The sequence below is a fragment of the Quercus robur genome, chromosome 8 (genome assembly GCF_932294415.1).
Source record: "Quercus robur chromosome 8, dhQueRobu3.1, whole genome shotgun sequence".
Lineage (NCBI taxonomy): Eukaryota > Viridiplantae > Streptophyta > Magnoliopsida > Fagales > Fagaceae > Quercus > Quercus robur.
The window spans coordinates 29806085-29834007 of NC_065541.1; the positions used below are offsets into that span (position 1 = coordinate 29806085).

Below are 27923 nucleotides of genomic sequence, written 5' to 3' on the forward strand. Positions count from 1 at the left end.
AAGGAATAATTGATGACTTGATAAAGGATCAAATAAAGTCAAAGTAATAAATTAGGATACGACCCTTGTCCAAATTTAGTTGCTTTCACAATAATTGAAACAAAATCTAATAAAAAATTTGAGTTCCATTTAACTCAACTAATAAAAATTTGGAGCTCAAACCCTTCCTACACCAAAAATTAATTGACATCTTAACCTAATGATAATAACAATCATTATAGAGTAAACAAAATAATTTGAAATTTTATCGTATCTATAAATAAATAAAAACCAATAAGAAACAAAAACAAATTTAATCACATACAAATAAAAAATATATACTTATGCATTTAAGTAATGAAATATCAAATATTTCTGAATTCACTCAAATAACATAATCACATTATTAATTAAATTAATTTTATAATTTTATATTTCCTCTCTTTTAATAACATAATATAATTGAAACTATCATTAAATATTACATATTTGAACCACAGAGATTTTTTACAAATATTTGAAAATAAAAATAAACCTATAAGACCTTGGCTGGTAATGGTAAATCAATAATGTCAAGCAACCAATTTTTACAAAATCAGATGGGACAGGAACCAGAGTTTGAAAGGCTGCTATACGTGTTACAATGATGATCAGTAGCAATGGTCTATGTACAACTTTCTAACGAGGACTAATCAGGCAACAGTGGTAACCTGTCCACAACGTACAACGAACCATTTGGGTCTCCATTGGCACTGACAAAGTCATCTAATTCTCCAGTAGCATTGTCTCTCTCACTGATTTTTCCTTCTTCATCCATCCTAGAATGGTGGGGAAGGATCCGGAGACGTACATCCGACTCTGTACCAATTCTCTCTGCTTCCAGTTGGTATTTTTGAATAAGGTCCATCTGAAGAGACATAACATTGGACGGCCTTGGGAGTAGCTCTATGGATTCCCCTTTTGGGATGACCACCTGCTCAATGGCAATTCTTGCCTCCTGTTAAGATAAGAAACTACTTTATGAAGCATAATGGCATTCTGAACAAGCTCACGAAAATGTTTACACACCAGTGTAACTGTGTGTAAAGTAATTTGTTATATACACGTGACATGAATAGCCACCACAGTGAAATAGAAGATCCTTATACCTCTAAGGCATCAAGCTTCTCAGATAATTTCATCTCATCTACTGGTTCAAAATCCTTCAAACCATCTTTAAGATCAGTCATCAATGCCCGTATACCCTTTGTTATATGAACCAGCGAACTTGTCTAAAAACAAATAGATAACTTCATGGTTAAAATTTTGATGACTAGGTGTTGCAGTTGAAACAAGGAAAGCAATTACAATTAATTACCTTGGTCACATAAATGGGTGTGTTATGAGATTTAACAGCAGCTTGAATCCTGGAGTTCTTCTTGAGCTTGGATTGCAAGGCAAGTAGTGCATCTGCCTCGCTGATATTTTCAGTTAACTCAATGGCAGCATCATTCAGTTTCAACTGCTTAATCGCTTGAGTCACACTTGCCTCCAGGATCTAGAATAATTGCTAATTGAATGAGCTCCATATTGAATAGTTTCATAACAAACACTGTAGACAATAAATTGCTGATATTTCATTGAACTTAGCATTTTCTTAACAGTCACACTAGCCTCCAGGATCTAGAATAACTGCTCATTGAATGAGCTACATATTGAATAGATTCTTAATAAACACTGTAGACAATCAATTGCTGATATTTCATTGAACTTAGCATGATCATCGAACTCAATAAACCTAATCTATGATACTTATTAAAAGACCCACATAAACGTGTTTTTGCAGAGAACAAAGAAAACACTAATCTGTTGCTACAATACTATAAATACAAGAAGCAAGCTCTAAGGAAGTTACTAAAAACAGAAATACAAACCATGCACACACACATGCAAATCAACATAAATTTATACTTCTTTTATTTTGTTGTTGATAGGTTGTACACCCCCAATGGGTCTCGAACCCATAATCTCATCCTCCACCTTGCTATCTTAAGGAGAGGATCTAGCTCATTGGCAAATCAACACAAACTATACAATACTTAAAAAACACAGCTAGAAGCATCCAGCTAGCAACCACCAACCACCAACAGAATCAATACAAACCCATAAACCACAAAAGCATACATATATGGGCCTCATCGATGTCTAAAACACACAATCCAACAAAAAATAAGGTAAATCAACTATCAAGTGCACAAAATTCCTTACACATCGGTGCCAAGCTCCAACTGCAGTGACCGAAACCTACCATAACTTAAAGCCACAATGACCCAAATTCAAACTGCCACAACACAACACTGAACTCTAACTACCACAATGACTACCAAAACTCGCACCCTTCTAATCAAACTCTAACCACCACCAATTGATGACCCAAAAATCCCTTAGTCACTAATCGATGGCTTGGACCTATGAAGAGTTAGAGAGAGAATCACAGTAGGAATAATGAGAGAGGGGAAATGGGAAAAAGTTTGTACGATTGTTAATGTGCACTTAAAGTCTTTCACTGTTCATCAAGGGCTTTTTCCCTTGCTTTTGGAAACCAGAATCAGAGAATATCTTTTACATGTTCTCCAAAACCAACCCTCTTGGAGTCTTTGTTCTTGAAAACAAATTTTTTGAGAATAAGCTGACAAATCAAACTGAAATCAGTTGTTTTTGTTTTTAGATCTAGAGAACAGTTTTTTAAATCAATTTCCAAAGAAGCCCTTATATATGAATATGCATTTTTAGATCTAGAGAACAGTTTTTTAAATCAATTTCCAAAGAAGCCCTTATATATGAATATGCATTCTCCTAGAATTATAAAAAGGCTTCAGTAAAATGACATAATAACATTACAATAAAATAAATAAAATCCTAACCAAATGATCACTAAGATCACATATCCTACACAGAAGGTTCACAAAACAAATTTAGATGTGTTCTATCACATAATCAAAATAAAAAAAAAAAAAATTAATAAAATAAATAGCGAATAAGAAGGAAAAAAAAAAAAAAAAACTGTAATAAAATAGTTCTCCTATTTAAATAAGTTAATCCAGAATAAAAGAGTAAAGAGTTATCCAATTTAATAAAGTCAATCAAAACCTAACACATTTAATCTAGCATTTTTTTTGGTGTTTTGGACACAAATGCATAAAGTTATGTCTGGCAATTTTTTCTATTATAAACACCCATGCAATACAATGTTCGTTTTTATTTCGAGACAGGGCTGTCGCAAGTGTGTTACATGTGCTGCAGTTTTACATCAGGCTTAATATCTTTGGGATAACAGTTTGGAATGTCAAATGTACTGTCAAGCCTCATTTTATATTGAGTTCTACTTTAATAAATGAGTTAGTCTATTTTAGTCTTTCTTTTCTTTTTTACTTTAGGTATCAACACAAGCACAACACGATCAAAGCAGTCAAAAGAAATCTACACCATTTAGAATGGTACTGTAGCACCCGGGCATTTAAGAAACTAAATGATTTATTGGGGACAATTTCATAAATTCTCTATCAATATATTTTTAACATGTGGTCCAAATTTTTTGTCCAATGAAACACCCCCCCCCCCAAACCCCAGAAAAAGGAAAAAAAAAAAGATGAGGGGTTACCTTTCCTCCAAAACCTCTCTCCTTTCTTTCTCTACCCAACCCCCTCTTCAATTCTCCCACATCACTTGGACAGCCACTCCAACATCAACACCACTAAAAGCCAAAACTCAAGTCATCACCTACCTAGCTCCAGTCACCATTTTCAGGCCAGCTAATCAAAGTTTCTAAAATGTCTCTAGATTAATGTGTCACCATTTTCAAGTATTTTTTTTATAGGTAAAAAGATACCTTGAAAATGGTAAGAATGACTTTTATCTCAATTTCTTCTATAAAATCCTTTGGGTTTTGTTATTACATGATTATTATGGTGAATATTTGAAGTCTTTCACAAAATAATGGAAGATTGGAGGGTTAGGAGGATTCAGGTAGCAACTGTTTTGTTAAATCCGAATTATCCAATTCATATAGGGGTTTTTCAATTTACGAAAATTGAATGTTAGAGGCTAAAGTATGATGTAAATGGGAATATTTAGAGTGGTATGAGAGAGAAAAGTTTTTTTTTTTTTTTTTTTTTTTTGGAAAAATATACAAATGGTAACTTTCAATCAAATCCAAGGTTTGGGAAATGCCCAAGAGCTTTTAAATATGTATTTTATAATTTTTATTTTGAAATTTATGCATTTAAACTATTATTGGTAAGTTTGGATGTCAGTTAAGACTTAGAGGTCCAAGACCATGGTTGGGCCTTTCTAGGAATTGGTTGTCTTTTTTTTATAAGTAGAAATCGGTTTTTGATTAAAAGCTGCATTGTGGAGGTTATTCATTTGATTTGGAAGGCTAAATATTTTATATAATTAAGTGGACAAAGAGGGTGGCTTTTTTAGAAGTCTAGAGCACAAGTTTATTTGGCTTTGTAAAACCGAGTCAGGTTTTGTTTTTGGGAAATTACATATGTGAGGCTTTTGGAGGAATTTGATGGTCGTTGGATGATAAGTGTTTGGCTAGTTTGGGTTCTGGCTGGATATAGTTGGCTCTTGTTTTGTTGTTTTATCTGTAAAGCCTTGCCGTGCTTTTATTTTATTATTTAAGGCGCATGGAACATACATTGTGTTTGACACTGATTATGGAGAATATACATGACTTGTTGGCTTGGAAAAGATGAGAATCTTCAATTTTATCATTGTATGGAGAATTTACAAATTTTATTGGTATATTTGTAAATTTCTAAAGATGCCTTATCTTGGATTATTTAATCATGTTGAGCACCATGACCTTTCATTAGGATATCTAATGACATTGAAATCCTCTGCCACACACCAATCCACCAAGCCTCCTCCCACAACCTTATTTCTTTACTTCCTCCCAAACCCCATTCCGAGTGTCATCATTTGGGCTATACACCCCACTAAAAAGACTCCCTGTAAGCCTCCTCTACATTCTTCAACAAAATACCCCCTAAAGTGTTCCTAGCATCAACTTCCACCCAATCTACTGCTCCATTTTATCAATTTTTGTTTCCTATAAACATACTAAATCACCTCTCCAATTCATGACAACATTCTTCACCACTGCTCTCTTGTTAAGGTTATTCAACCCTTGCACATTCAAAGTACAAATACGCAGCTTCATAGAGATGACTGTAATAACCCCAAACAAGACCTACCTGCCCTTATCCTTCAACTACCAGCCACTGGTCTGTCCTAGTTCACAGTGACTGCCAGATTTTTTAATTTCCTAAATTCTTTGGCTGTTGGGTTGACAATTCAACTACTCTTGAAGTCTCAATGGTCCCCAAATCTACGCAACCAAGTAACTGCAGTTGTGATCCCCGATTCAGAAATACATGGCACTGGGCTGTTGCTGTCCATACCTTCAAGGCTCCCACAAGAACCATTCCTTCACCAATTTGATTGTGGATGTTATAAGTTTTAATTTGATTTATATAATTAGCTTTGTTAAATATTATTACATAAGTGATGATTAAATTAGTCATTAAGTGAATATGTTCCAAATTTATAATAAATATATACCTTTTATATATTTATATCTATAATTTTTCTATAAATCTTATAAAGTATTTTTGTAACTTACGATACACGATACCACAAAATGAAAAATCAAATCATGATATGATTCATGTTTTGATATAATACACAATACAACAAAATGAAAAATCGAATCAAAATGATTCATGTTTTGACAACTATGGGCAAATCCAAGATTTTAGAAATGGGGGACCCCCAATGGGCTACATACATGGGCAGAGCCAAGGTTATAGAAATGCAGGGAACAAAATTAGAAACAGGGATTGTATGAAATTTGAGATGTAAGGACCATATTGAAACAGGTAACTTTTGGAGGGCCAGAAATATATTTTAGTACTAAAAATGTCCTTAAAATGTAAAACTAGTGTAAAAATTTTCAAAAATTCCCCCCAATCTACCATAAAGTTCAGCCCCTTGAGCATGATGCCAGCATGCTCAGCCCTGATTGACAGTCCTAATATCCGTTAAAGTCTGGAGAAATTACAGTTTACCCCCCTAAACTATATCCCCTATTACACTTACCCCCCTAAACTATGTGAATGCACACCCCCTAAACTATTACCCCTTGCACACTTTGCACCCCACCTTTTACTTATCTGTTAAATTTGATGGAAATTAGTCTCATGTGCAAGTCACATGACAGCTACAAAGGTGGCATATAGTCAGAAGACCAAATTGTCCCCGTTTTAATCTCTTAAAACATCAAGTGTTCTCTCTAGAATTCACTCCCTAACACTGACGAGGTTGGAGAGAGCTCCTTGGTTTCTTAGTTGAGCTTGGTGTCGCCGGAAGTGATGCTGCGAATCGACAAGGCTAAAGAGAGCCTCTCAGCTACTCAGTCGTGCTTGGCGGATCAGACTGCTGGTGGAGCTGCCCGTATGTGGACTGGGTTGCTTTGGAGGCGGATCAGACTACTGGTGGGGTTTTGATTATAAGGGATAAAAGGGCTATGAAAAAAGATGGAGGCTATGGTTGGTACTTACTCAATATTGGTCAAGTGGCAAGGGGTGATGAATGGTTTTATTTGGGCATGCCCAGGGGTTTATGGCCCAACTGAAAACAATGAGAAGGGTCAAATGTGAGATGAGTTGGTCAGTATTTAGTAGTAGTGGGGAGTATCATGGTGTTGCTTTAGGGATTTAATATTGTACATTTTCCAAGTGAACGTATGGGTGGGACACGTATGACCCCGACTATGGAAAAGTTCTCTGAATTTATCAAAGATCTTAATTTGATTGACTTGTCGTTGGAAGGAGAAAGCTATACTTGGTCAAGTAGTACAAATCAACCATCGATGTCTAGGATTGATAGAGCTTTGGTTACTTCTGACTGGGAGGAACACTACCCGGATGTTATTCAAAGGATTTTACCTCATCCTATTTCATATTACAGTCCGATTCTCTTGGAGGCAGGGAATATGGTGAGGGGAAAAAGTCAATTTAGGTTTGAGAACTTGTGGTTGAAGATGGATGGGTTTGTGGATAGAGTTCAATCTTGGTGGAATCGGCATTCATTTGTAGGTACACCTAGTTTTGTGGTTGCAAAAAAATTAAAAGCCTTGAAAAAGGACATTATTCAGTGGAATCATAGAGAACTTGGTAATGTAGATTGTCATAAGAAACAATTGTTGGAGGAGTTGAAAATTTTTAGATGCTAAGGAAGGGGATCTTGGACTCACTGATGGGGAGAAATGTTATAGGGTTGATTTGAGTTCCCAGGTGAAGCAACTTCATTCTTTGGAAGAAATTTCCTGAATACAAAAATCAAGGATGTTATGTATCAAGGAAGGAGATAATAACACCAAGTTTTTCCACAAAATGGCTAACTCCCATAGAAGGTATAATCATCTGAGCATCTTGGAGGTGGATGGAGTGGTTTATAAAGAGAAATATGAGGTAGCTACTCAGGTGGTATAGTTTTATAAAACTTTGTATTAGGAGACAGGGGTGGAGGCCTATAGTGGAGGGTTTGGAGTTTGTATGTATTGGGGATATGGAGAGGGCTTGGCTTGAAAGGAAGTTTGAGAGAGAGAAGATTTTTCAGGTTGTAAGAGACTTGGAAAGGGACAAAGCTACAGATCCGAATGGTTTTACTATGCCTTTTTATCATCATTGTTGGAGAGTAGTGGAGAAAGATGTGTTAGTAGTCTTTGAAGAGTTTTTTTAACATTGTAAGTTTAAAAAATATCTTAATGCTACTTTCATTGCTTTAATTCCAAAAAAGAATGATACCTCCAATATTAGAAATTTTCGGCCTATTAGCTTGGTGGGGAGGTGTATAAAATCTTGGCTAAGGTTTTGGCAAATCGTTTTAAAGTGGTTTTAGATCCATTGATCTTTGAGTCTCAGAATAGTTTTGTGGGCGGGAAATAAATCCTTGATTCGGTTCTTATTGCGAATGGATGTGTTGATAGCCAAGTGAAGAGTAGGGTTCCAAGGGTCATCTGTAAACTTGATATTAAGAAGGCTTACGATCATGTGAATTGGGAGGCTCCCTTGGATTTGGAGAGAATGGGTTATGGGGAGAAGTGGTGTAAGTGGATCCGCACATGTATATCAACAATTCAGTTCTTTGTATTGATCAATGGGTCTCCAATTGATTTTATTGGTAGTTCAAAGGGATTAAGATTAGGGAATCCGCTATCTCCTATGTTGTTTTTGATTATGATGGAGGTTTTTAGTAAGATGGTGAAAAGAGTGGAGGGTGCAAGCTTACTCCATAGTTTTAAAGCTAATAGTAGGAGGGGTGGATGGGAATGTGTTTCGCATCTCTTGTTTGCAAATGATTCGATTCTGTTTTGTGATGCAGATGTGGAGCAAATCCTTCATGTTCGATTGTTGTTACTTTGTTTTCAGGCTGTGACAGGCTTGAAGGTCAATGTGCAGAAGAGTGAAATGTTTCCAATAGAGAAGGTAAATGATGTGCATGCCTTGGCTGAGATATTGGGCTGTAGGGTTGGAACTTTGCCTATGTCTTATCTTGGCATGCCATTGGGGACCTCTCATAAATTACCTTCAATTTGGAATCCTATCATGGAAATAATTGAGCGTAAGTTGGCCGACTGGAAGAAGTTGTATTTGTCTAAGGGGGTAGATTGGCGTTGCTTAAGAGTACACTCTTTAGTCTTCCTACTTATTTTCTATCATTGTTCACCATTCCTACTCATGGCTAACAAAATTGAAAAGTTGCAAATGGATTTTTTGTGGGAGCAAGACTCATTCAGTAGGATGAAATAAAGTTTGTGCGCCCATGGCCAATGGTGATTTAGGTAAGGAAACTAACTACGTTTTTTTTTTTCTTTTTCTTTTTTTGATAGGCAATAAAAGTTCTATTGATAGCAAAAATGCAATTTGTTTACGATCGTAAACACACGGCAAAGAAAGAATACAAACAAATCAAATAGCCAATCTAATAGAAATAAGGAAATCAAACAAGGAAATACAATGCGTGATGCCCCAAATACAAGACCACTCAAAAAAATTCCTAGCTAGTGATGTTTTCAACAGTTCAATAGGTCTCTCAATGTCCTCAAAAGTTCGGGCATTGCATTCCTTCCATACTAACCACATAAGACACACCGGTACCATATTCCAAACATTTGAAGAATGATTCCCCAACCAATTCCTCCAAGAAAAAAGAAGAGAGACAATTGTATACGGCATCACCCACTGAACCCCAAACATAAGAAGAACCTCACTCCACAAAGCATGAGCAAATTTATAATGGAGTAAAAGGCGATCCACAGTTTCCTTATCATACCGACAAAGACAAAAACCAATTAAAAAAAGGCAAGTTCTTAACAAGGTTATCTATGGTAAGAATCTCATCCCTAGCAGCAATCCATAAAAAGAAAGACACTCTTTTAGGTACCTTAATACACCAAATGCTCTAGCAGAAATATGCTCAAAAAAGAGTAAAATCTCCCTGTTTCCCAGTCATTGAAATCACAACCAAAAAGTAAGTTCCAACTCCTAACTCCGCTATCTAGTGCATATAAAATCAGATCAAAAATCAAAGATTCTTGAACTATAGCACAAACAAACAATTCTGGATATAACTCTTTCAAAGAAGTAGAACCACTCCAAGGGTTGTGCCAGAACAGAATGCGACTAACCTCTCCCACTACATACACCACATGACTAAAGAAATTATCTGCATCTTTTCTAATACTCTTCCACAACCCACAGTCGTGTGTCCCTCTGACAACTCTAGTGCACCAACCTCCACTACCCTCCCTATATTTGGTAGCAATAACCTGACGCCATAAATGGGTAACTTACTTCCCAAGGCGCCATAGCCACTTCCCAAGCAAAGCTTGGTTAAAAAGCCCAATCTTCCGAATCCCCAAACCACCTGTCTCCACCGGCCAAACAACCTTATCCCAAGCAACAAGTGGGTATTTAAAAACTTCATCACATCTCCCCCATAGGAAATTCCTCTAAATCCTCTCTAATCAGTCCGCAACATGTGAAATGGTAAGCAAAGAAAGATAATAAGTTGGAAGGCTCGACAAAGTGCTCTTCAATAAAGTAAGCCTACCCCCCTTTTGATAAATATAACCACTTCCAACCTAAAAGCTTTTTCTCCATCCTTTCTATAATAGGGTTCCAAATCGAAGCATCCTTGAAATGAGCCACAAGAGGCATTCGCAAGTAAGACATGGGCAAACAACCAACCTTACAACATAAAACACGAGCCAAAGCATCCAAGTTCCCAACCTCACCCACTGGCACAATCTCGCTCTTAATAACATTCACTTTCAAGCCTGTAATAGCTTCAAAGAAAATCAACACCATCCAAATATATAATAATTGTTCCCTCGATGCATCACAAAAAAGGATAGTATCATCTGCAAACAGAAGATGAGAAATATGCAAACCACCATTGGGACTAGCTTGGAAACCCCTAAGAAAATCTCCCTCCTCTGTCCTCTTCAATAGCCTACTCAACACCTCCATCACCAACAAGAACAATAATGGAGACAAAGGATCTCCTTAACGGAGACCACGAGAGCTACCAAAAAAACCAGCTAAGGACCCATTAATAAGCACTGAGAAACATACTGTAAAGATGCATGCCTTCATCCATCTCCCCCACTTCTCCCCAAAACCCATCCTCTCCATAAGGTAAAACAAAGCATTCCAATTTACATGATCATAAGCCTTCTTAATATCCAACTTAACAATCACACCCGGAATACCACTTTTCAATCTACTATCTAAGCATTCAATGATCCAAAATCTTATTCGACCTACTAGAAAACTCCAAAATTTTATAATTTTCATGAAGCCTTTTGAAAATTTGTTGTTTGCTAAAATCCCAACGGCATAACTCTACCAAGCATGCAATGATCCAATCCAAACCCGATCTACCTACCCGAATAGAACCAACATGCTTGCCCCGTTTTTCAATGATGGAATAAGAATCCATACGACCCCCATCAAAAGCCAAGAAGAAAGCCTTTGTGTCAATACGAAAAGAGGCAGAATTCCCCACTGTCCCCCTTGAAATCTGAGACATCTTAGCTTGTGCTTTAGGAGGAGGCTGCAATGAAGAAGATTTAAAGTTCGGGATGTTTAAGGGCAAGGGAGGTTGAGCCAGTGTATATTGGGGTATGTACTGACCAAAATGACTTGGCCAGTAGATAGGTTGTTGGATAGGAGTAGGGTGACCAGGAAAGAGATATTGTGGTGTGGGCAGAAGATTTGTGGTAGCGAAAGGTGGGACAGCTTGTGCATTAGGATAAGGCAGTGGTGGAAAGTGTTGTGCGAAAGAGGGAAGGAATGATGGTGGTGGGAAAAAAGTATGTGGAGGAAGGGGTTGGGAACGAGGAGACTCAACTTTGGAGGAGGGTTGTAGCTTTTAAGTTTGGGGAAGAGTGAGGGAATGGACTTCTAAGTTGGGTAGAGGAGTGCATGGGTGTGGTTTATGGAGAGGTATTCGTAAGGGTTGGGAGGATTTTAGCAAAAATACTCAGTTTGATGTTGGGATGGGGAATAGAGTAAGATTTTGGCAGGATGGGCAATGTGGGGATCAACCTTTCCAACTAGCCTTCCCAAGGTTGTATTGTATTGCTATTGACAGGGAAGCCTCTGTAGAATCTTCTTTGACAAGGCTAGGGGCGGGAGAGAGAAGTTGGAATGTTCGTTTCATTCAAGACTTTAATGATTGGGAGATGGATGAAGGGGTGAACTTTTGGGAGCTAATATTCCTTTAATGGATGTTGGAGACCAGATGAGATGGAAGATAAAGCCTAATGGGGATTTTGACATCCAGTCATTTTATAACAAATTGCGAGTTACTCTCTCTGTTGTTTTTCCTTGGAAAGGTATTTAGAGAGTTAAGGCCCCTCAGCGTGTTTCCTTTTTCGTTTGGTCTATAACTTGGAATAAGATCCTCACGGGTGATAACCTGAGACTAAGGGGTTTTGATTTTGTGGATTGGTGCATTATGTGTCGTAATTGTGGGGGGAGACAGTGGATCACTTACTACTTCATCGTAAGATGGATCATTGGTTGTGGAGTTTTGCCTGTATTTCTTTTGGAATTTCATGGGTCATACCTAGAACGATTCCAAATTTGCTTTTTGACTAGTGGAATTGGTTGGGGAAGCACTCGTCTAAAATCTGGAATTTAGTCCCATTGTGCTTACTACGATGTCTTTGGAAGGAGCAGAATTGGCGGACTTTCGAGGACATGGATAGTTCCAAATATCAGCTGCTTGCTTCTTTTAGTGGAACTTTATTCGACTAGTCACTAGCATGGGGACTCACAACTAGTGATTCTCTCCCTTCTTTTCTTAGTTCTCTTCTCTTTTGTGGTTAATTTGCTGCTTGGTTTGTTCTGTTTCTTTTCTCTTTTTTCATTTTCTTGTAAATCTTGGTGTGCTTTGTGCTTTTCATGCAGCACCTTTCCTGAATATATATCATTCTTACTTATCAAAAAAAAAAAAAAAATGGGAGCTTCAGAAATAATGAATTTGTTGAAATTGAATTGCCATGGAGTAGGACTAACCGATTAGATATAGCAATCAAGGAATTGGAAATTAATACGAGACAAAAAATCACACGAGGAAGAAAAATTATATGAGAAAACACAAAATCCTTGAAGCGAGAGCCTATGAGCAAGGGAGAGAAGCGAGAGACTCAGAGGAAGTGAGAGTGTTAGAGGGACTGTGGAAGAAGACGCAAGGATTGAGGGACTCAATCGTGGGACATGGGAGTGACCTATGATGTTTTAGGAGATTAAAATGGGGACAATTCGTTCTTTTAACTATATGCCAACTTTGCAGCTATCATGTGACTTGTACATGAGTCTAATTTCCATCCAATTTAACACATAAGTAAACGGTGGGGTGCAAAGTGTGCAAGGGGTTATAGTTTAGGGGGGCAAGTGTGCATTCGCATAGTTTAGGGAGATAAAGTGTAATTTTCCCTTAAAGTATCAAAGAAAACTTTCCCAATAAGATCATAATTGAATATTTTAGAAATAATACAAAGAATGCACATAAAGACCACATTAATTGCATTCAATTGTCAAAGTTGAAGGGTGATGACTTACCCCATAAACAAATAGGCGAAGGGGCATCCTTTCTTCCCAGCAATCCTCTCCCATGTTTGGAGGAACTTCAGAAGAGAAAGCATCAAGGCTAGTTATTTCATTGCTCAAGTCTTGAGCATCTTCAACTATAATCTCGTTTGCTTTGTCAGAGGAATTGTAAATAAAGGGTCCCCTTTCCGCTGTTTCATTTAGTTTCAGATAATCCATCTTGCGAACTTCAACATTTGGAAAACGACCTTCACCAATAAAAGTAAAAGCAAGACAAACAATAAGGGCACTTACCAATGTCCTATCACGATTTTAGAAATCAAATTATGAACCTTAAGAAAAAGGAAATCATACCAAAGAGAATAGCATCCACTGTTGATTCTAGGCAACGATGAACTCGCAACTGAGTCTTTGAAATTATCTCAACCCCACACATAAATGTTGGAGGTCCTTTTCTTTCCAAAACCGTCTTTTGGACACCCCTTCGACTAGCCTCTTCATCCCCTAGTGTCACACTCTAAAAAATGATTGCATTAATGTCACCAAGTAGAATGAAGATATAACATCATTTTCCTAGGTCCAATTTACATATTTGATAGACAATTATTAAACAACTCATGCTTGAAACTGATATATAAGACTACCTTTGGTGGTAATCATGACATTGCTTTCTTGGGTATGCTTTTGCAGTTACCAAGCTTATTCTTTGCCTATCTTGGCATACTTGTTTAAACACATCATTTTTGGTTCCATTCATATATGTCTGATTTTCGGAAGAACCTCCCTGCTGACCTCACAAGTCACAATTAATGTGGGTCGTAGAGAAAAAATTTTGGAAGTGACTGCTTTTGGATCCTTCTGATATCAATATTTACCATCACCAAAATTTGGTTCACGTGTCTGTCAAAAGGTGTATCCCTTGTTTTCTATCTTGCTATGAGTAAAGTTCTGAGTACCCAATACTGTTTATTGTAGCATTCATTGGTCTGTCCATAAATTTTTAATGAACAACAGCATGTTATCAGTAGGTAATAAAGACGTGCTACAAGTTCTTGACGGACTACATTTCACTATTTATATTCAAACTTGAAGGCCACAGATGGTGTCAAGACTCTAGCCATAAAGCTGCGGTCCTGGCTCAGATGGTAATGGCTGCGGAAGGTCTCACATTTAAATTTAAAATTACACCTAACAAGAGATGTATCAACAAAATGTTAAGAATAGCATTCCAAGGTCTTCTTTAGGGAAAACAAGATAATAACACCATCAGGATATAACAATAGTATATACTTACCAGTAAATTACACTTATATGTCAAGCAAGCTCACAATCAAAGGGTTTGCAAAATTATCATTAAAAGTATGGATGTCTTATCATCCCAAGCATCCTTCAAGGTTGCATCACAACTAAGAGTTGGGCATTGGATAAGGGATGAGCAAAGGGTGGCAACAAATATCTTTAAAAGCTGCTACCTCCACATTAAATGCCTCACAATTAACTCTCTGGCTGCATTAATGTGGAGGTGATACCTGAACAGTGATCAAGCAGCCTTACAGCTACTAGTTGAGGGATCTGGGAGGTGTTGGATGAGACAAGAAAGAGTTCCTAAAATCCAACCTACACGTGTACGGTAGGGATGATACCAAGATTGTAGTATATAGCATGGAAAGGTGGCCTAAAGAAAAGGGATCGGAAAAAATCAAGAAATCTTTATAAAACTATTGTGAACTCTTGTAACTGCGTTGATGAACAAGGTATTATAACATAAGCTCCTCAGCCGTGCCGAGGACAAATTTTTTTATTTTACTTATGCTTAACAATCTTAATTCAGCAACTTTTATTGTCTATCTTCTGGAGTAGAACTAGTTCTTTCACCCACGCTCTATAAATTCATTGTTTGGGCTTGTGATGGGCAAAAACCCAATCCTATACTTGGTCCAATCCAAATTCAATCCTTACAGTTATGAATCTCAAATTGTTTTGAAATTTTGTAAGCATGGAGTGTAAAATAAGAAAATCTAATCCAATAGTGGTTTTATCAAAATTCATGTCCTATAAAAGAAAAATTTAGTAGTGTAATATTCTTTAAAATTACACCAGGTGTAACTTAATATGTGTGCGTGTTGTAAGCTAATTACACATTTAAATTTGAAATAATGATATAGTTATCGCACCTGTATTCCTCCAACAAGCATCTCTAATGCAGGATTCATTATCAAATTCTCAATTGTTACTCCATGAGCAGTGGCAACTAGCTGAATTCCCCGTTGAGCTATTGTACTTGCAGCCATTGCTTCAAGTTTTGTGCTGATTTCATCAATCACAATCACTTGAGGCATATGGTTTTCAACTGCTTCTATCAATACCTGAAAACTATAAATATATAACAACAAGCAACCTTGAAAACTCTAGATTAAATAGACAAGTTAATAGTAAACCAAAACGCTTTCTGAACAATCTTATAAAAGAATGTGAACGACAAAATGAAATAAATTGATAGAGTCATCCTACTTGTAGTGAGTGTAACCATACTGTTCTATGAAAATTGACAGAAAGCAAATGTGGCATCATTTTAACTACATTCCAAAAGAATCCAGTAAGACATAAAAGGCTGAAATATAATTTTCACCCCTAAACTTTCACCCAAGTTCAGTTTTTGTCCCTAAAATTTTAAAGTAGCAATTTTATCCTTGAAAACTTTAGAAAGTAGCAATTTTTTCCTTCCACCTATTTTCCATTAAATTTATTCCAGGTCACCTCAACTTTTTAATGTGCCACATTACCACTCCATTTATCACGTGTGCAATTTATTTAACAGAAATTGACACAAGGGCAAAATTGATACCTTTTAAATTTGTCAGGGACTAAATTACAGCTTTTTAAATTGGAGAAACAAAAATCTAATTGGAAAAAAAAATAAATAAATCAAGGACTAAAAGAGTATTCTCGCCAATATAAAATTTCCGACTAAATTATCTCTCTCTCTCTCTCTCTCTCTCTCTCTCTCTAATATTTCAAGAGACAAGAATTACTCAAACTTTCTCCAAAGTATACTACTTTGAAAAAATCCAGAACCAAATTTAAATCAATCATGCCTTATTTGGTAACACAACTAAAAGAACCAAAATTTTCTAAACCAAATAGAGTTGAAATCCTTTACTTCCAAATCATACCTTATGTTGCATATCAGAGTTGGGGACTTGCATCCGGCGTGCACTACCTATTCCTGCATGAGGTATATCACCATCCCCACCTATCTCATTGGAGGTGTCAACAATCATCACACGTTTCTTGTAATCATTTGCAAGCATTCGAGCTACTTCCCTGAAGTTGGGTAACTTTTCAGAACAGACACATAAAGTACCATCAAATAATAAACCATGCACACAAACCATTTAGTTGGGTTATTTCTTATGGGTTATTCTGGAGAGTCAAGTACATGCACTACTAAGAAATTATTCCTTCCCAATGAACAATAACTAATGGGAGACATGCTAGATGTTTAGCTTTATCCAAAACAGTTCACCCATTAGTGGGCATTACCTGTTAGCCAAGTTAGCATGTTTAATTGCATTAAACACGCATGGGTTTTATAAGGGAATTGCAACTATTTATATTGGTTGGCTGATTCCCTTAAAGTTGTAAATGTAGTAATAAACGTAAAATCTCTCTCTTGGTATTTCTCCCTTGGAGGAGGTTTTTAGAGCATGGAAACAGTGTCTTGTGAGCCATAACATAGAGGTGTAGTTGCCCAAAAAAAAAAAAAAAAAAATCAATCCTAGAGGTATGTAACAATTTCTTTCATTATTGTGATACCCCAAATTGATTGGATATTGATTGAGTGTATGTTGTGTAGGTGTGAGATGAGTCCCACATCGAGCATATACTGGATTGATCTAAACTTTATTAACAACTACAAGGAGCCTCAATTGTAACTAAACTAATCCTTTTAGGATATAATGCAGATGTGGCTAACACTTTTCCTTGAGTTGTTTACATCGCATGCACTAAGAAATGGGAAATTGCAACACTTCTTTTTAAATTAGGTGAAAACTTTGAAGATTATTGGAGATTTTCTGGGCAGTGATGAAAGATATGCATTGCAATATCAGAACTTCAAATGCTAAAAAGTTTTTATATATATATAAAATGTAATTTATTGCATAAAAGCTAACTCATGTGTGAAAATCTAAAAAAATAGGTCAATAATTACAAGCAAACAAAAGTGAAGCACTAAATTCTTTGAAAGTACGACTATCACTCAACCCAAGACATTAGACCACTCTCTTAGCTGTCTAAGAAAAGAGGTTTTCAACTGAACTCCAAAACTTCCACATTCTCAGTAAAAATATTCAAGAGAGCAAAAACTCCACCAGCAGGATAATTGTCTCCGTCGATCTTAATATTATATTGCTTATGAAATAATGTAGAGACATCAAAAGTGCAGCATATTGTACACCACATATCATAAGGTATAGTTCTTTTTCTAGTTATTGAATATGGAGTTACTAATCCAGGGATTTCACATTTGAATTCAGAGACTTTGAAATCAAACACAAAGCAGAGGGGAAAGAAGGAATTGCTGCTCATGGATGCATATAAAGTGTATCAAGAAATAGGAAACTCTAACCTAATAATCGTGGTTTTTCCCACACCTGGAGGCCCTATGAGCAACAAAGAAGACCCATCTTGCACCAAATCTCGAAGCAAATTTGCACTACCAGATATTGCCCGACCAACTCGACAAGTTAAACCAATAATTGCACCCTTCCGATTCCTTATGGCACTAATGCGGTGTAATGTCCTGCTGATGCCTGCTCGATTGTCAATCATAAAGTCACCAACCTGACACGTGGTTCCAGTAAGTCACAAGCCAGGTCCTTAACCTTACCCAATGAAAAAAGAAAAGAGAAACAGAGGTGCAGGGTATTCTCTTGTAGCATCAATTAACAAATTGAGAAAACATGCTTTCACCACTAACAAAAAGTTTAGTGGTAACATGAAGTGAAATACTTAGAAAAGGAGTCATTTCATACATTCATATTGAAGAAGAGTTCTCATGTGCCTTTTTTGGCTTGATTAATGGTGGGAACTACCTCTCAAAGAATTTTTCCCAGATTTATTCAGGCTAGCAATGGATAAGGAAACCTCAGTGGCAACTTACTTGATATATGGACATGACCAACATATACAGCATTGGGATCCTCAGTTAATTCGGTCATTTTAAGGCAGTGAACTAGAGTTTTTTGAACAATTGTTTCACTTAGTAATATTCACACTTTCGGTCTAGCAGAGAGAAGAGCTTATGGCATGGAGAGGGCCTAAACCTGGCCAACTTGAGTTGCATTTATATTTTGAGATTTTGAAAGGGACAAATGATGTGCCATTCCGTGGAATATATGGGGTGCCAAGGTAGCTTGGGTAAAATCATGATAGTGACTAATCTCCAAAAATGAAACTTCATGGTGTATGTGCTAACAGAGAGTCAATCTAGCATCTACTCCCCCATTGTTCAATGGCATGAGATATCCGGACAATTGTGTGTTTACATTATTTAGGTAAATTGGTTTATGCAAAAGACTGCTTCAGTTGTTGCAGTGTTGGCAATGAGGATTTCCTTGTCATATTTGATCAAAGATTTGGAAAGCAATTCCATTGTGTGTTCAGTGGACAACTTGGCAAGAGAGGAACAAAATAACTTTTGATAGTGTTGAATGCCCAAATCATATCATTAAACAAATTTTGCAAATATCTTTTTGCATGAATGGATGACTACATTGGGTAGCATCACTTCTTTGTCTTATATTGATTTCATATAGATTTCAAAATCCTAGTTAGTAATTCTTTAGGAGTGGTTAAAATGCATGCATTGTACATTTGGTATCTCTACTCTTTTGAATAAAATATTCTTTTGCTTATAATATCTATATTGAAGAAGAGTGGACATGCTATAGCAGAAATATAATGAGTTCAAAGACATAACACATCAAGACACAAGGACACATACCTCATGAGCTTCAAAACACTTCTACACTGGATTGAATTAGAAAAAGAGTGTCACCCATGTATACAGGGGTAATACAATAGTAAACTAAATTTAAACATGGAAATTACAAAGATCAAGCAAATCAGGCAAAGAGATAAAATAAAATACACCTGAGGCATTTATCCACTCTGGATTGGTTTACAATTAAAAACCTTCACAACTATCCTCATAACGTTTTACTCCTTTAACCAGTTCACTCAAACAATCAAACCAGCCATGAATTCTTAAAGACTCAATCATCAGCCTTAATACTTTTTTTTTTTTAAATAAAATTCATTGAAATAAAACTGGTTTAACCCTAATTCATGGGATGTATACAACAATAAACCCTAATGCTGAATTCTCAAAATTCAAATTTTGCAAATCCTGGTAATCAAACCCACAATTCACACGAGAGCAACTCTGGGAAGGAGTAAGCACAGATTGGGGCGAAGATCACGTCTGTCATAAATGGAATGGTTTCAAATGGTATTGAAGGTGGGTTGATTATGGATCTTTATATTAGGATGGAACGTGGGCCTAATGGTAAGTGGGGGATTAGCTGGTCCAAGGTTTTTGAGGTGGACATGGACCCTTCGGTTGGCCAAGTTCCAAACCTTTACAATAATAAGCCCAAACAAAAACCTGTTTTTAAATGGCAGCCCAGACCATACCAGCCCAGAATTCCTTCCATCTTGGCACAAAATTAGACCCACCCACACTCTAAGCCTTCCTCGCATGTTCCTCTCTCTCACCCAAATATTTCGGCATCAACAATAGCTTCTTTGGTGGGTAGCAATAAGACCGAAGTTGAGCCAACTCCGACCCACATGGAACCTACATGCACCAAGAAGCTTCTCTCAGTGATCAACAATTCTGATGCTTCCGTGGATGAGTCTCTGTGTTCCGATGCTTCCGTGGACAAGTCCCTATGTTCCGATGGTGATGTGGCCTTGCAACGTGACATCCAACGGATCATCCATAAGCATACAGACAACATCATCAAGAAATGGGGGAATGCCGAGCAGTGGGTTCTTGAATTGAGAGATGGGAGGAGGGTGGCAGTTCCGATTCAAATTTCTTTGCCATCGGGAGACTAGCAACCAAGTTTTTATTGGCTATTGAAGCTGAGTTATAGCAGAGGACTACTAAGGAAAAAACTCAAAAAACTGTGAAAAGCTCAGGGAGGAAAGGAATAAGGGAATTGAGGTGTTTATTTAGCTCTGTCAATTATGGTTTTAACTTCAGCAAGGCGCAGTGGTAATGGTAAGGAAATGGCTCTAATTATTTCCCAATGAATTTAAAGATTTTATCTTAGAATGTTAGAGATTTGAATGAGAAGGAAAAACGGCTTCAGATTCGTAATTTATTACGTACTTAGAGGGCTAATATCATTTGTTTGCAAGAGACAAAATTGGAATGGGTTACAAGAGGACTTGTTAGAAGTATATGGAGTTGTCCTTATATAGATTGGTTATATTTGGGTTCAAAGGGTGCTTCTGGTGGAATTCTGCTCATGTGGGACCAAAGGGTGGTTGAAAAGATAGAGGAAGCAATGGGGCATTTTTCGGTATCTTGTAGGTTCAAAAATGTTAGTGATCAATTTGAGTGGACTTTCACAAGTATCTATGGTCCAAATTTGAACAGGAAGCGTCAAATTATGTGGGAGGAATTGGCAGGCTTGGACAACTGGTAGAATTTATCATGGTGTTTGGGAGGTGATTTTAATGTTATCCATTTTCCATTGGAGAGGTTAGGGGTGGGAAGATTTACTCGCTGCATGTATGACTTTTCAGATTTTATCTCTTCATGAGCTAATGGATCATCCTTTGGAGGGAGGTCTTTACACATGGTCTAACTCTACCTCAGCTTCTAGAATAGATTGGTTTCTCTTCTCTTCGGTATTGGCAGAATATTTCACACATTTCTCCCAAAAATGGCTACCTAGAGTGTTATCTGATCACTTTCCAATTCTTTTGGAGAGTGGGAGTCATCAAAGAGGGCGAATCCCTTTTCGTTTTGAGCATATGTGGTTGAAGGCTGAGGGGTTTTTGGACAAGGTGAAATCCTGGTGGGAAAATTACCATTTTCAAAGGACTCCTAGTTACATACTTGCCAAGAAGTTGACTGCTCTAAAAACAGATCTAAAGAAGTGGAACAAAACAGATTTTGGCAATATCACAGGCAAGAAACAGCAACTATAGAGTAAGTTAAATGTTTTAGATGTTAAAGAGGAGAATCAACCTCTAACAGAGGAGGAAACATTGGAAAAAGCAACCTTCCACTCTGAACTTGAGAAGACAACCTTGTTAAAGGAGATTAGCTGGAGAAAAAATCCAAAGTGTTGTACTTAAAGGAAGGGGACTCCAATGTTTTTCATAGGATGGCCAACTCTAATAGAAGAAATAACTGTATTGAAAATCTTATGATTGATGGGGCTTCGTCTTCCAACCAAGATAGGATTGCCAACCATATTGAACAATTCTATATGAATTTATACTCTGAGCAGCAAGATCAACGACCTTTCCCGGATGTGTTGGATTTTCCAAGGATTTCAGGGGATAATGCGGATTGGTTAGAGAGACCTTTTGAGGAAACTACGATTTTTGAAGTCATCAAAGAGTTTAATGGGGACAAATCACCTGGGCCAGACGGTTTTTCGATGGCATTCTTTCAAGCTTGCTGGGGGATTCTCAAATCAAATATCATGGCTGTGTTCCACCATTTCCATGTTACAAATCAATTTGAAAAAAGCTTGAATGCAACTTTCATTGCTCTCATTCCTAAAAAAGCTGCAACAGTGGAAGTAAAGGATTTTCGGCCTATTAGCCTTATTGGGGGGTTTATAAAATACTTGCTAAAGTTTTGGCTATTCAACTTTGCATGGTTTAGGAGACATCATTTCAACACCTCAGAATGCTTTTGTTCTAAATAGGCAAATTCTTGATTCCGTTCTTATTGCTAATGAATGTCTTGATAGTAGGTTGAGGTATGGTTTGCCAAGGTTGTTATGTAAATTGGACATTGAGAAAAGCCTTTGATCACATGAATTGGGGATTTCTTACACACTTGCTTGAGCGTTGTGGCTTTTTTGATAAGTGGAGGCAGTGGATTTCATTTTGTTTATCAAATGTTCGTTTTTCTATCCTTATTAATGGTTCTCCCTATGGTTTTTTTGGGAGTTCAAGGGGGTTGCGGCAAGGCGATCATTTGTCCCCTTTGTTATTTGTGTTGGTTATGGAAGCCATTGGTAGAATGTTGGATAAGGCTATCCATGAAGGTCGCTTGTCAGGTTTTCATGTAGGTGATTCTGCAGGAAGATCTTTGGTGGTTTCCCATCTCCTTTTCGCTGATTATACTTTAATTTTTTGTGATACTAATATTGATCAAATGCTAATTCTATGTATGGTGCTCATTTAAGGTTGTGTCAAGTCTGAAGATAAACTTGGGTAAGCCTAAAATGGTGGCTGTGGGGGCAGTTCATAACATTGAGCTTTTGGTGGCTGTCTTAGGCTATCAGCAAGGGTCTCTTCCAATGAAATATTTGGGTCTTCCTTTGGGGGAAAAATTCAAGGACATGACAATTTGGAATCCAATTCTAGAGAAGATGGAAAGAAAATTAGCAAGTTGGAAAAAATTAAATATATCCAAGGGAGGTAGAGTCACTTTAATTAAAAGCACTCTCTCAAATTTTCCTACTTATTTTCTTTTTTTATTTCCTATTCCTGCTTCAGTGGCTAACCGAATTGCAAGACTTCAGCAAAACTTTTTATGGAGTGGCCTAGGGGATGAGCCCAAATTTCATCTTGTTAATTGGGCTACTATCTGTGCTCCACTTTCTTCAAGTGGTTTGGGGATTAGGAACCTAAGAATTTTTAATGTAGCTTTATTAGAAAAGTGGTTATGGAGATTTGGGCACGAAAGGGATGCTCTTTGGCGACAAGTGATAAAGGTGAAGTATGGTTGTGATTGGGGTGGTTGGTGTTCTAGCTCATTCTCTAGTCCATATGGAGTTAGTTTGTGGAAAAATATTAGACAGGAGTGGCCCTCTTTATCTCTATATATTGGAGGAAGCAGTAAGTCGTTTTTTGGTTTCTTGTAGGTTTAAAAATGTGGTTGATAAATTTGAATGGGCATTTACTGGAGTTTATGGGCCTAATTCTGACAGAGACAGAAGGTTGTTATGGGAGGAGCTATCTAGTTTGTGCAACTGGTGAAATGTGCCTTGGTGTGTGGGAGATGATTTTAATATTGTGCAATTTCCCTCTGAACACTCAGGCTGTGTCTCTTTTACTTAGGCTATGCACCAGTTTTCTGATTTTATATCTTAGCATGGTTTGATTGATCTTCCTTTAGAAGGTGAGAATTTCACTTGGTCTAATTCTCATGAGGTTGTTTCAAGGCCGAGGCTAGATAGATTTCTTGTGACAACAAATTCGGGGGATAAGTTTCCTTCTGTTTGTCAAAAGCAGTAGTCTAGGTTGTTATCGGACCATTTTCCGATTCTTCTAGAGGGGGGTTATTTTCATAAAGGAAGGAGGCCTTTTAGGTTTGAGAATATATGGCCAAAGGACGAGGGTTTTGTAGAAAGGATACACCCCTAGTAGGAGTCTTATCATTTTCATGGAGCTCCGAGTTTTTTTTAGCAAGTAAATTGAAGGCTCTGAAGGTTGATCTCAAGAGATGGAATGTGGAGGAGTTTGGTAATGTAGAAGAAAAGGGGAAGAAGTTGTGGAGTGATCTTCAAGTGACTATTAAGGATAGTCATGCTCTTACGGTGGAGGAAATTTTGGATAAGGAAAGAATTAGCGAAGAGTTGAAGAAAATGACTTTGTTGGAAGAAATTTTTTGGAGGAAGAAATCAAGAGTTTTTTGCATTAAAAAATACAAACACAAAATTCAACCATACACGTGGCCACCTTGGGATTGAAGCTTCTTTAGCATATCTGCAACACACTAAATTGAGAGAAGGAGAGAAATTGCTGGCTGAAAAAAAAAATAAATAAAAAAATCTTTTGGGACATGTGTGCAGTCGTGTCCAAGCCGCACGCCGCATCCCCAAGGCGTCCGACACAGCTGCAGCGACCAGATTGCCACACCCATGCTTCCCAGCTAATCATATGGAAAAACTACAAAGAGTTTTTCTTACGCGGCGTCCGACACAGCTGCAGCAACCAGATTGCCACACCCATGCTTCCCAGCTAATATATGGAAAAACTACAAAGAGACTTTCTTTGAAGTGGTACTAATGCTCCTAAGGTACATCTAGTGAAATGGTCTAAGTTTTGTATGCCGATGCATAATGGAGGTTTAGGCGTCTAAAAAGATTTAATTCTGCTTTGCTTGGAATATGGTTGTGGCGGTATGGAACGGAGAGAGTGGCCTTTTGAAGAAGGGCCATTGAGGCAAAATATGGAGACAGAGGGAGTGGTTGGTTTACAAAACCAATGTCAGGGACCTATGGTGTTAGAACGTGGAAATCCATTTGGAGTGGTTGGTTGGCTTTTTCTAAATTTCTTCGGTTTGATGTGAGTGATGGTACTAGCGTAAAGTTCTAGGAGGATGTATGGTGTAGGGATTGTTCTCTTAAGGAAGAATTTCCAAAATTGTATAGCATTAGTCGGGCAAGGGAGTCTTCAGTGTTGGAGGTCATGCGTTTCTTTGATGGGAGGCCTCATTGGGACTTTTTGTTCCATCGTCTAGCGCAGGATTGGGAGGTAGACTCATTGGCTCTATTTTTGGATATGCTTTTTTCCACAAATGTGCGAGGTGTTAGTGCTAACAAACTTTGCTAAAACCGAGCAATAAATAGAGGTTTTGAGGTTCAAAATTTCTATCACTCTTTATCTCCTATCCTCTATTTTCCTTGAAAAATGGTGTGGCAATCGAATGTTCCTCCTAGAGTAGCATTCTTTTCTTGGACCGCTACCTTAGGTAACGTTAGCTACAGTTATCTTTGAAAGTGGCATATTGCAGTGCTAGATTGGTGTTTTATGTGTAAAAGGTGTGGGGAATTAGTGGATCACCTTCTTCTTCACTATCCTATAACATATGAGTTGTGGTCTATGGTATTTCTATTTTGCTTGTTTGGTATCCATTGGGTTATGCCGTATAAAGTTAGTGGGCAATTGGCTTCTTGGCAACGCAAGTTCAGTAGACATTGAAATATTGATTTATGGAGGTTTGAGCCGCAATGTTTGTTTTGGTGTTTATGGCAGAAGCGAAATGCTAAATGCCTTGACGATTGTGAACAGTCTATTTTAGAATTAATTCTTTTTTTTTCTGTACTCTCCTTGATTAGAATTTAGTTTTGCCATCTTGTTCTTGTTTATCTCTCCCCAATCTTATTGATCGTTGTGATCTAGGTTCTTGATTTGTGCCGTCGTAGTACAAATAATCAAATGGAAAATGGAAATGAACGGTGGGGGGAATATAAAACAGAATTAAACATGAGAGAGCAAGATTAAAATTTGAAACAGGCCAATAAAAACAACCCAAACTTTAAAGGCAGAAAGTGTACTCTAGTTAGGAAGAGTGAGAGAGAAGAAAGGGAGGAAAAATAACCCTAAGGCCAACGCGCTTTAATACATAAACACTGAATTTTATTAACTCTGACTTGTTTGAATACGATAAGAGACAATTACATAGTAGAACTAGGACTTTTACATTGACCAGTAAACCGAACCCAAATTGAATTATAAACCAAAGCCCACACACAAAGACCCATAAACTAAATAGGACTAACTTATTAAGCTCATAACTACAGCCCATACCTAACAATTGTAGAATTACTAAAATACCCTTGACTCTAGAATAACCAAACAATTTTTTTTTAAACCATAGTTAACTACCATGGACACTTATTCTTGGCCTTTGCCTTCACCTTAGGTTTTCAAAGGGGATGGATATTCTTCCTCTTACCATACTATGGTTGCACCATCAAATTGTACTAGGATTGGGGGTGTCATCTAGCTCTATTACATGATTTTTTTTAATTACACATATGTCCACTTGAATTCTTTAAGGAAACTTGCCATTTCGAGCTTTCCTTCCTTCTAAAAAAAATATCTAATCCATCGGCAGGAAAAAAAAAAATACAAATTTCTTTAACGGCCAAGCCCCCTAATTATAAAAAATTACAAATGACATTTCAATTTTCCATATGAAAATTTTTCTCCTCCCCAAAACCTCTCCAAAGAAAGTAAAAATAAACCTACCATCCAAATTAGTTTTCAATCGAAGGCATTATTGATGCTACTGCCCCTTTCTTTGATAACCAAGTTAATGCCACCTGAATTGGATATGATGATCCTTCCTGAACTTGCTCATACTATGAAATTCTCCAAACAAGTCTTGCACGTGCATGACTATTCATATTGTTTCACCATATCAATGCATAATCTGGACACTCACCCCACAGATAGGTTCTCTTGTTATCAAAGTCTCATCATACCATGCAAACATCTAAGAACATTTTTTTTTTTTAATGTAGAATTATATCAAAATAATCATGTTCAGTTCTCATTCTAAAACACCCCATGGCTACCCTAGGCCAATTGCGTATGATGTTTCAATTTTCAGATTTTTAAAATAAAAAATAAAAACATTTATATCGGATAATTTCAATTTCCCATTATATCAAGTGATACTTATCATCTTGAAAGGAAATGACCACCACTCTCCCAAAAATTGCATTATTGCACCCACGACATGGCTTTGAGATGATTATTCGAGAATGCTCATTCGTGAAGAATAGCATTTCCAATGTTACAAATCACAATGTTAGCTAAACAACAATCACACCGGACGGAGAATACACACACACACACACACAGAAAACACACAATTGAGAACCATACAACAGCCTGAATTGCAAACATCAAAATCACAACTCAAATCATTTAATCAAACAGGTGGTGGGCAAGAATCATGTTTTCACCTGAGAAGTGGCATGCTGAATATCCTCAGTCATAATGGGCAAATCCGATAAAACAAAGTCTCCAGAAGGGAACCGAGCCAGTGGCTTCCGACCCAAATCCATGACCACTTCAATCAACTGATGAAGCTCAGGGTGTTCGCTAACCCTTCGCCGCATTTCTTCGGGCAGTAAAGCCAAAAGGCGGCCCAATTCGACATCAAAATCGTCGCCGTCGTCGTCATAGAACGAAGGAGGAGCCGATGAGTCAAAACTGGAAGAACCCAGAAGAGATTTTCGATACCCAGATGGATATTTGGTGAGAAAGTGAGGAAGAAATGGGCGTGTTCGTGGTGGGAATCGGTTTTGGTAGTAGTAAGAGCGGATTTTGGATTGGGTCCTGGGAAGTTGGAGCTGGTGTCCGTGTGGGAATGGAGTGGTTTGGGGAAGCAAAGCAGAATAGAGCATCTGCTTTGGCGGGAAGATTGCCTTTAGGGTTTGGATTTGGGGTTTCAATTATTCAAATGGAGATTTTTTGTGATGAATCCTGAATGTCTCAATGGTGGGTTTGCGTTTCTTTAATGTTAACAATATATTTGTAATTTTACAATCTGTAGTCCGTTGAAATTTTTTTTTTTTTTTTTTTTTTTTTAAGAAAGGATAGAGTAGCCGGTTGACACTAAAAAGGTATAGTTCTGAATTCCTTTCCGTGAATGATGAAATTTTTCATTCCAATTAGTTTAATTATTACAAATTATTCATCTATTCTCTCTCCTTCTAATTTTTGTCTATTTTGCTTCATTCTATCTATACTGGTATATTTCACTAAATT

General features: G+C 37.2%; 1 protein-coding gene across 3 annotated transcripts; it reads right to left on the minus strand.

Moving 5' to 3' along the window:
- Positions 1–438: 438 nt before the first annotated feature.
- Positions 439–27787, minus strand: LOC126695158 (protein SEEDLING PLASTID DEVELOPMENT 1). 3 transcript variants are annotated; one of them, XM_050391808.1, is made up of 10 exons: positions 27116–27787; positions 19159–19179; positions 17782–17996; positions 16325–16475; positions 15326–15517; positions 13506–13668; positions 13164–13399; positions 1337–1516; positions 1128–1250; positions 439–976 (listed from the first exon to the last, which is right to left on the minus strand). In XM_050391808.1, exons 1-10 carry the CDS (start codon positions 27557–27559, stop codon positions 668–670), a joined length of 2034 nt encoding a protein of 677 aa, XP_050247765.1. In that variant the 5' UTR covers positions 27560–27787; the 3' UTR covers positions 439–667. The 3 variants fall into 3 exon arrangements, with proteins under 3 accessions (XP_050247765.1, XP_050247767.1, XP_050247766.1); XM_050391810.1 differs by lacking the exon at positions 17782–17996 and having other exon boundaries at positions 19159–19184; positions 27116–27786; XM_050391809.1 differs by lacking the exon at positions 19159–19179 and having other exon boundaries at positions 27116–27784.
- Positions 27788–27923: the final 136 nt, after the last annotated feature.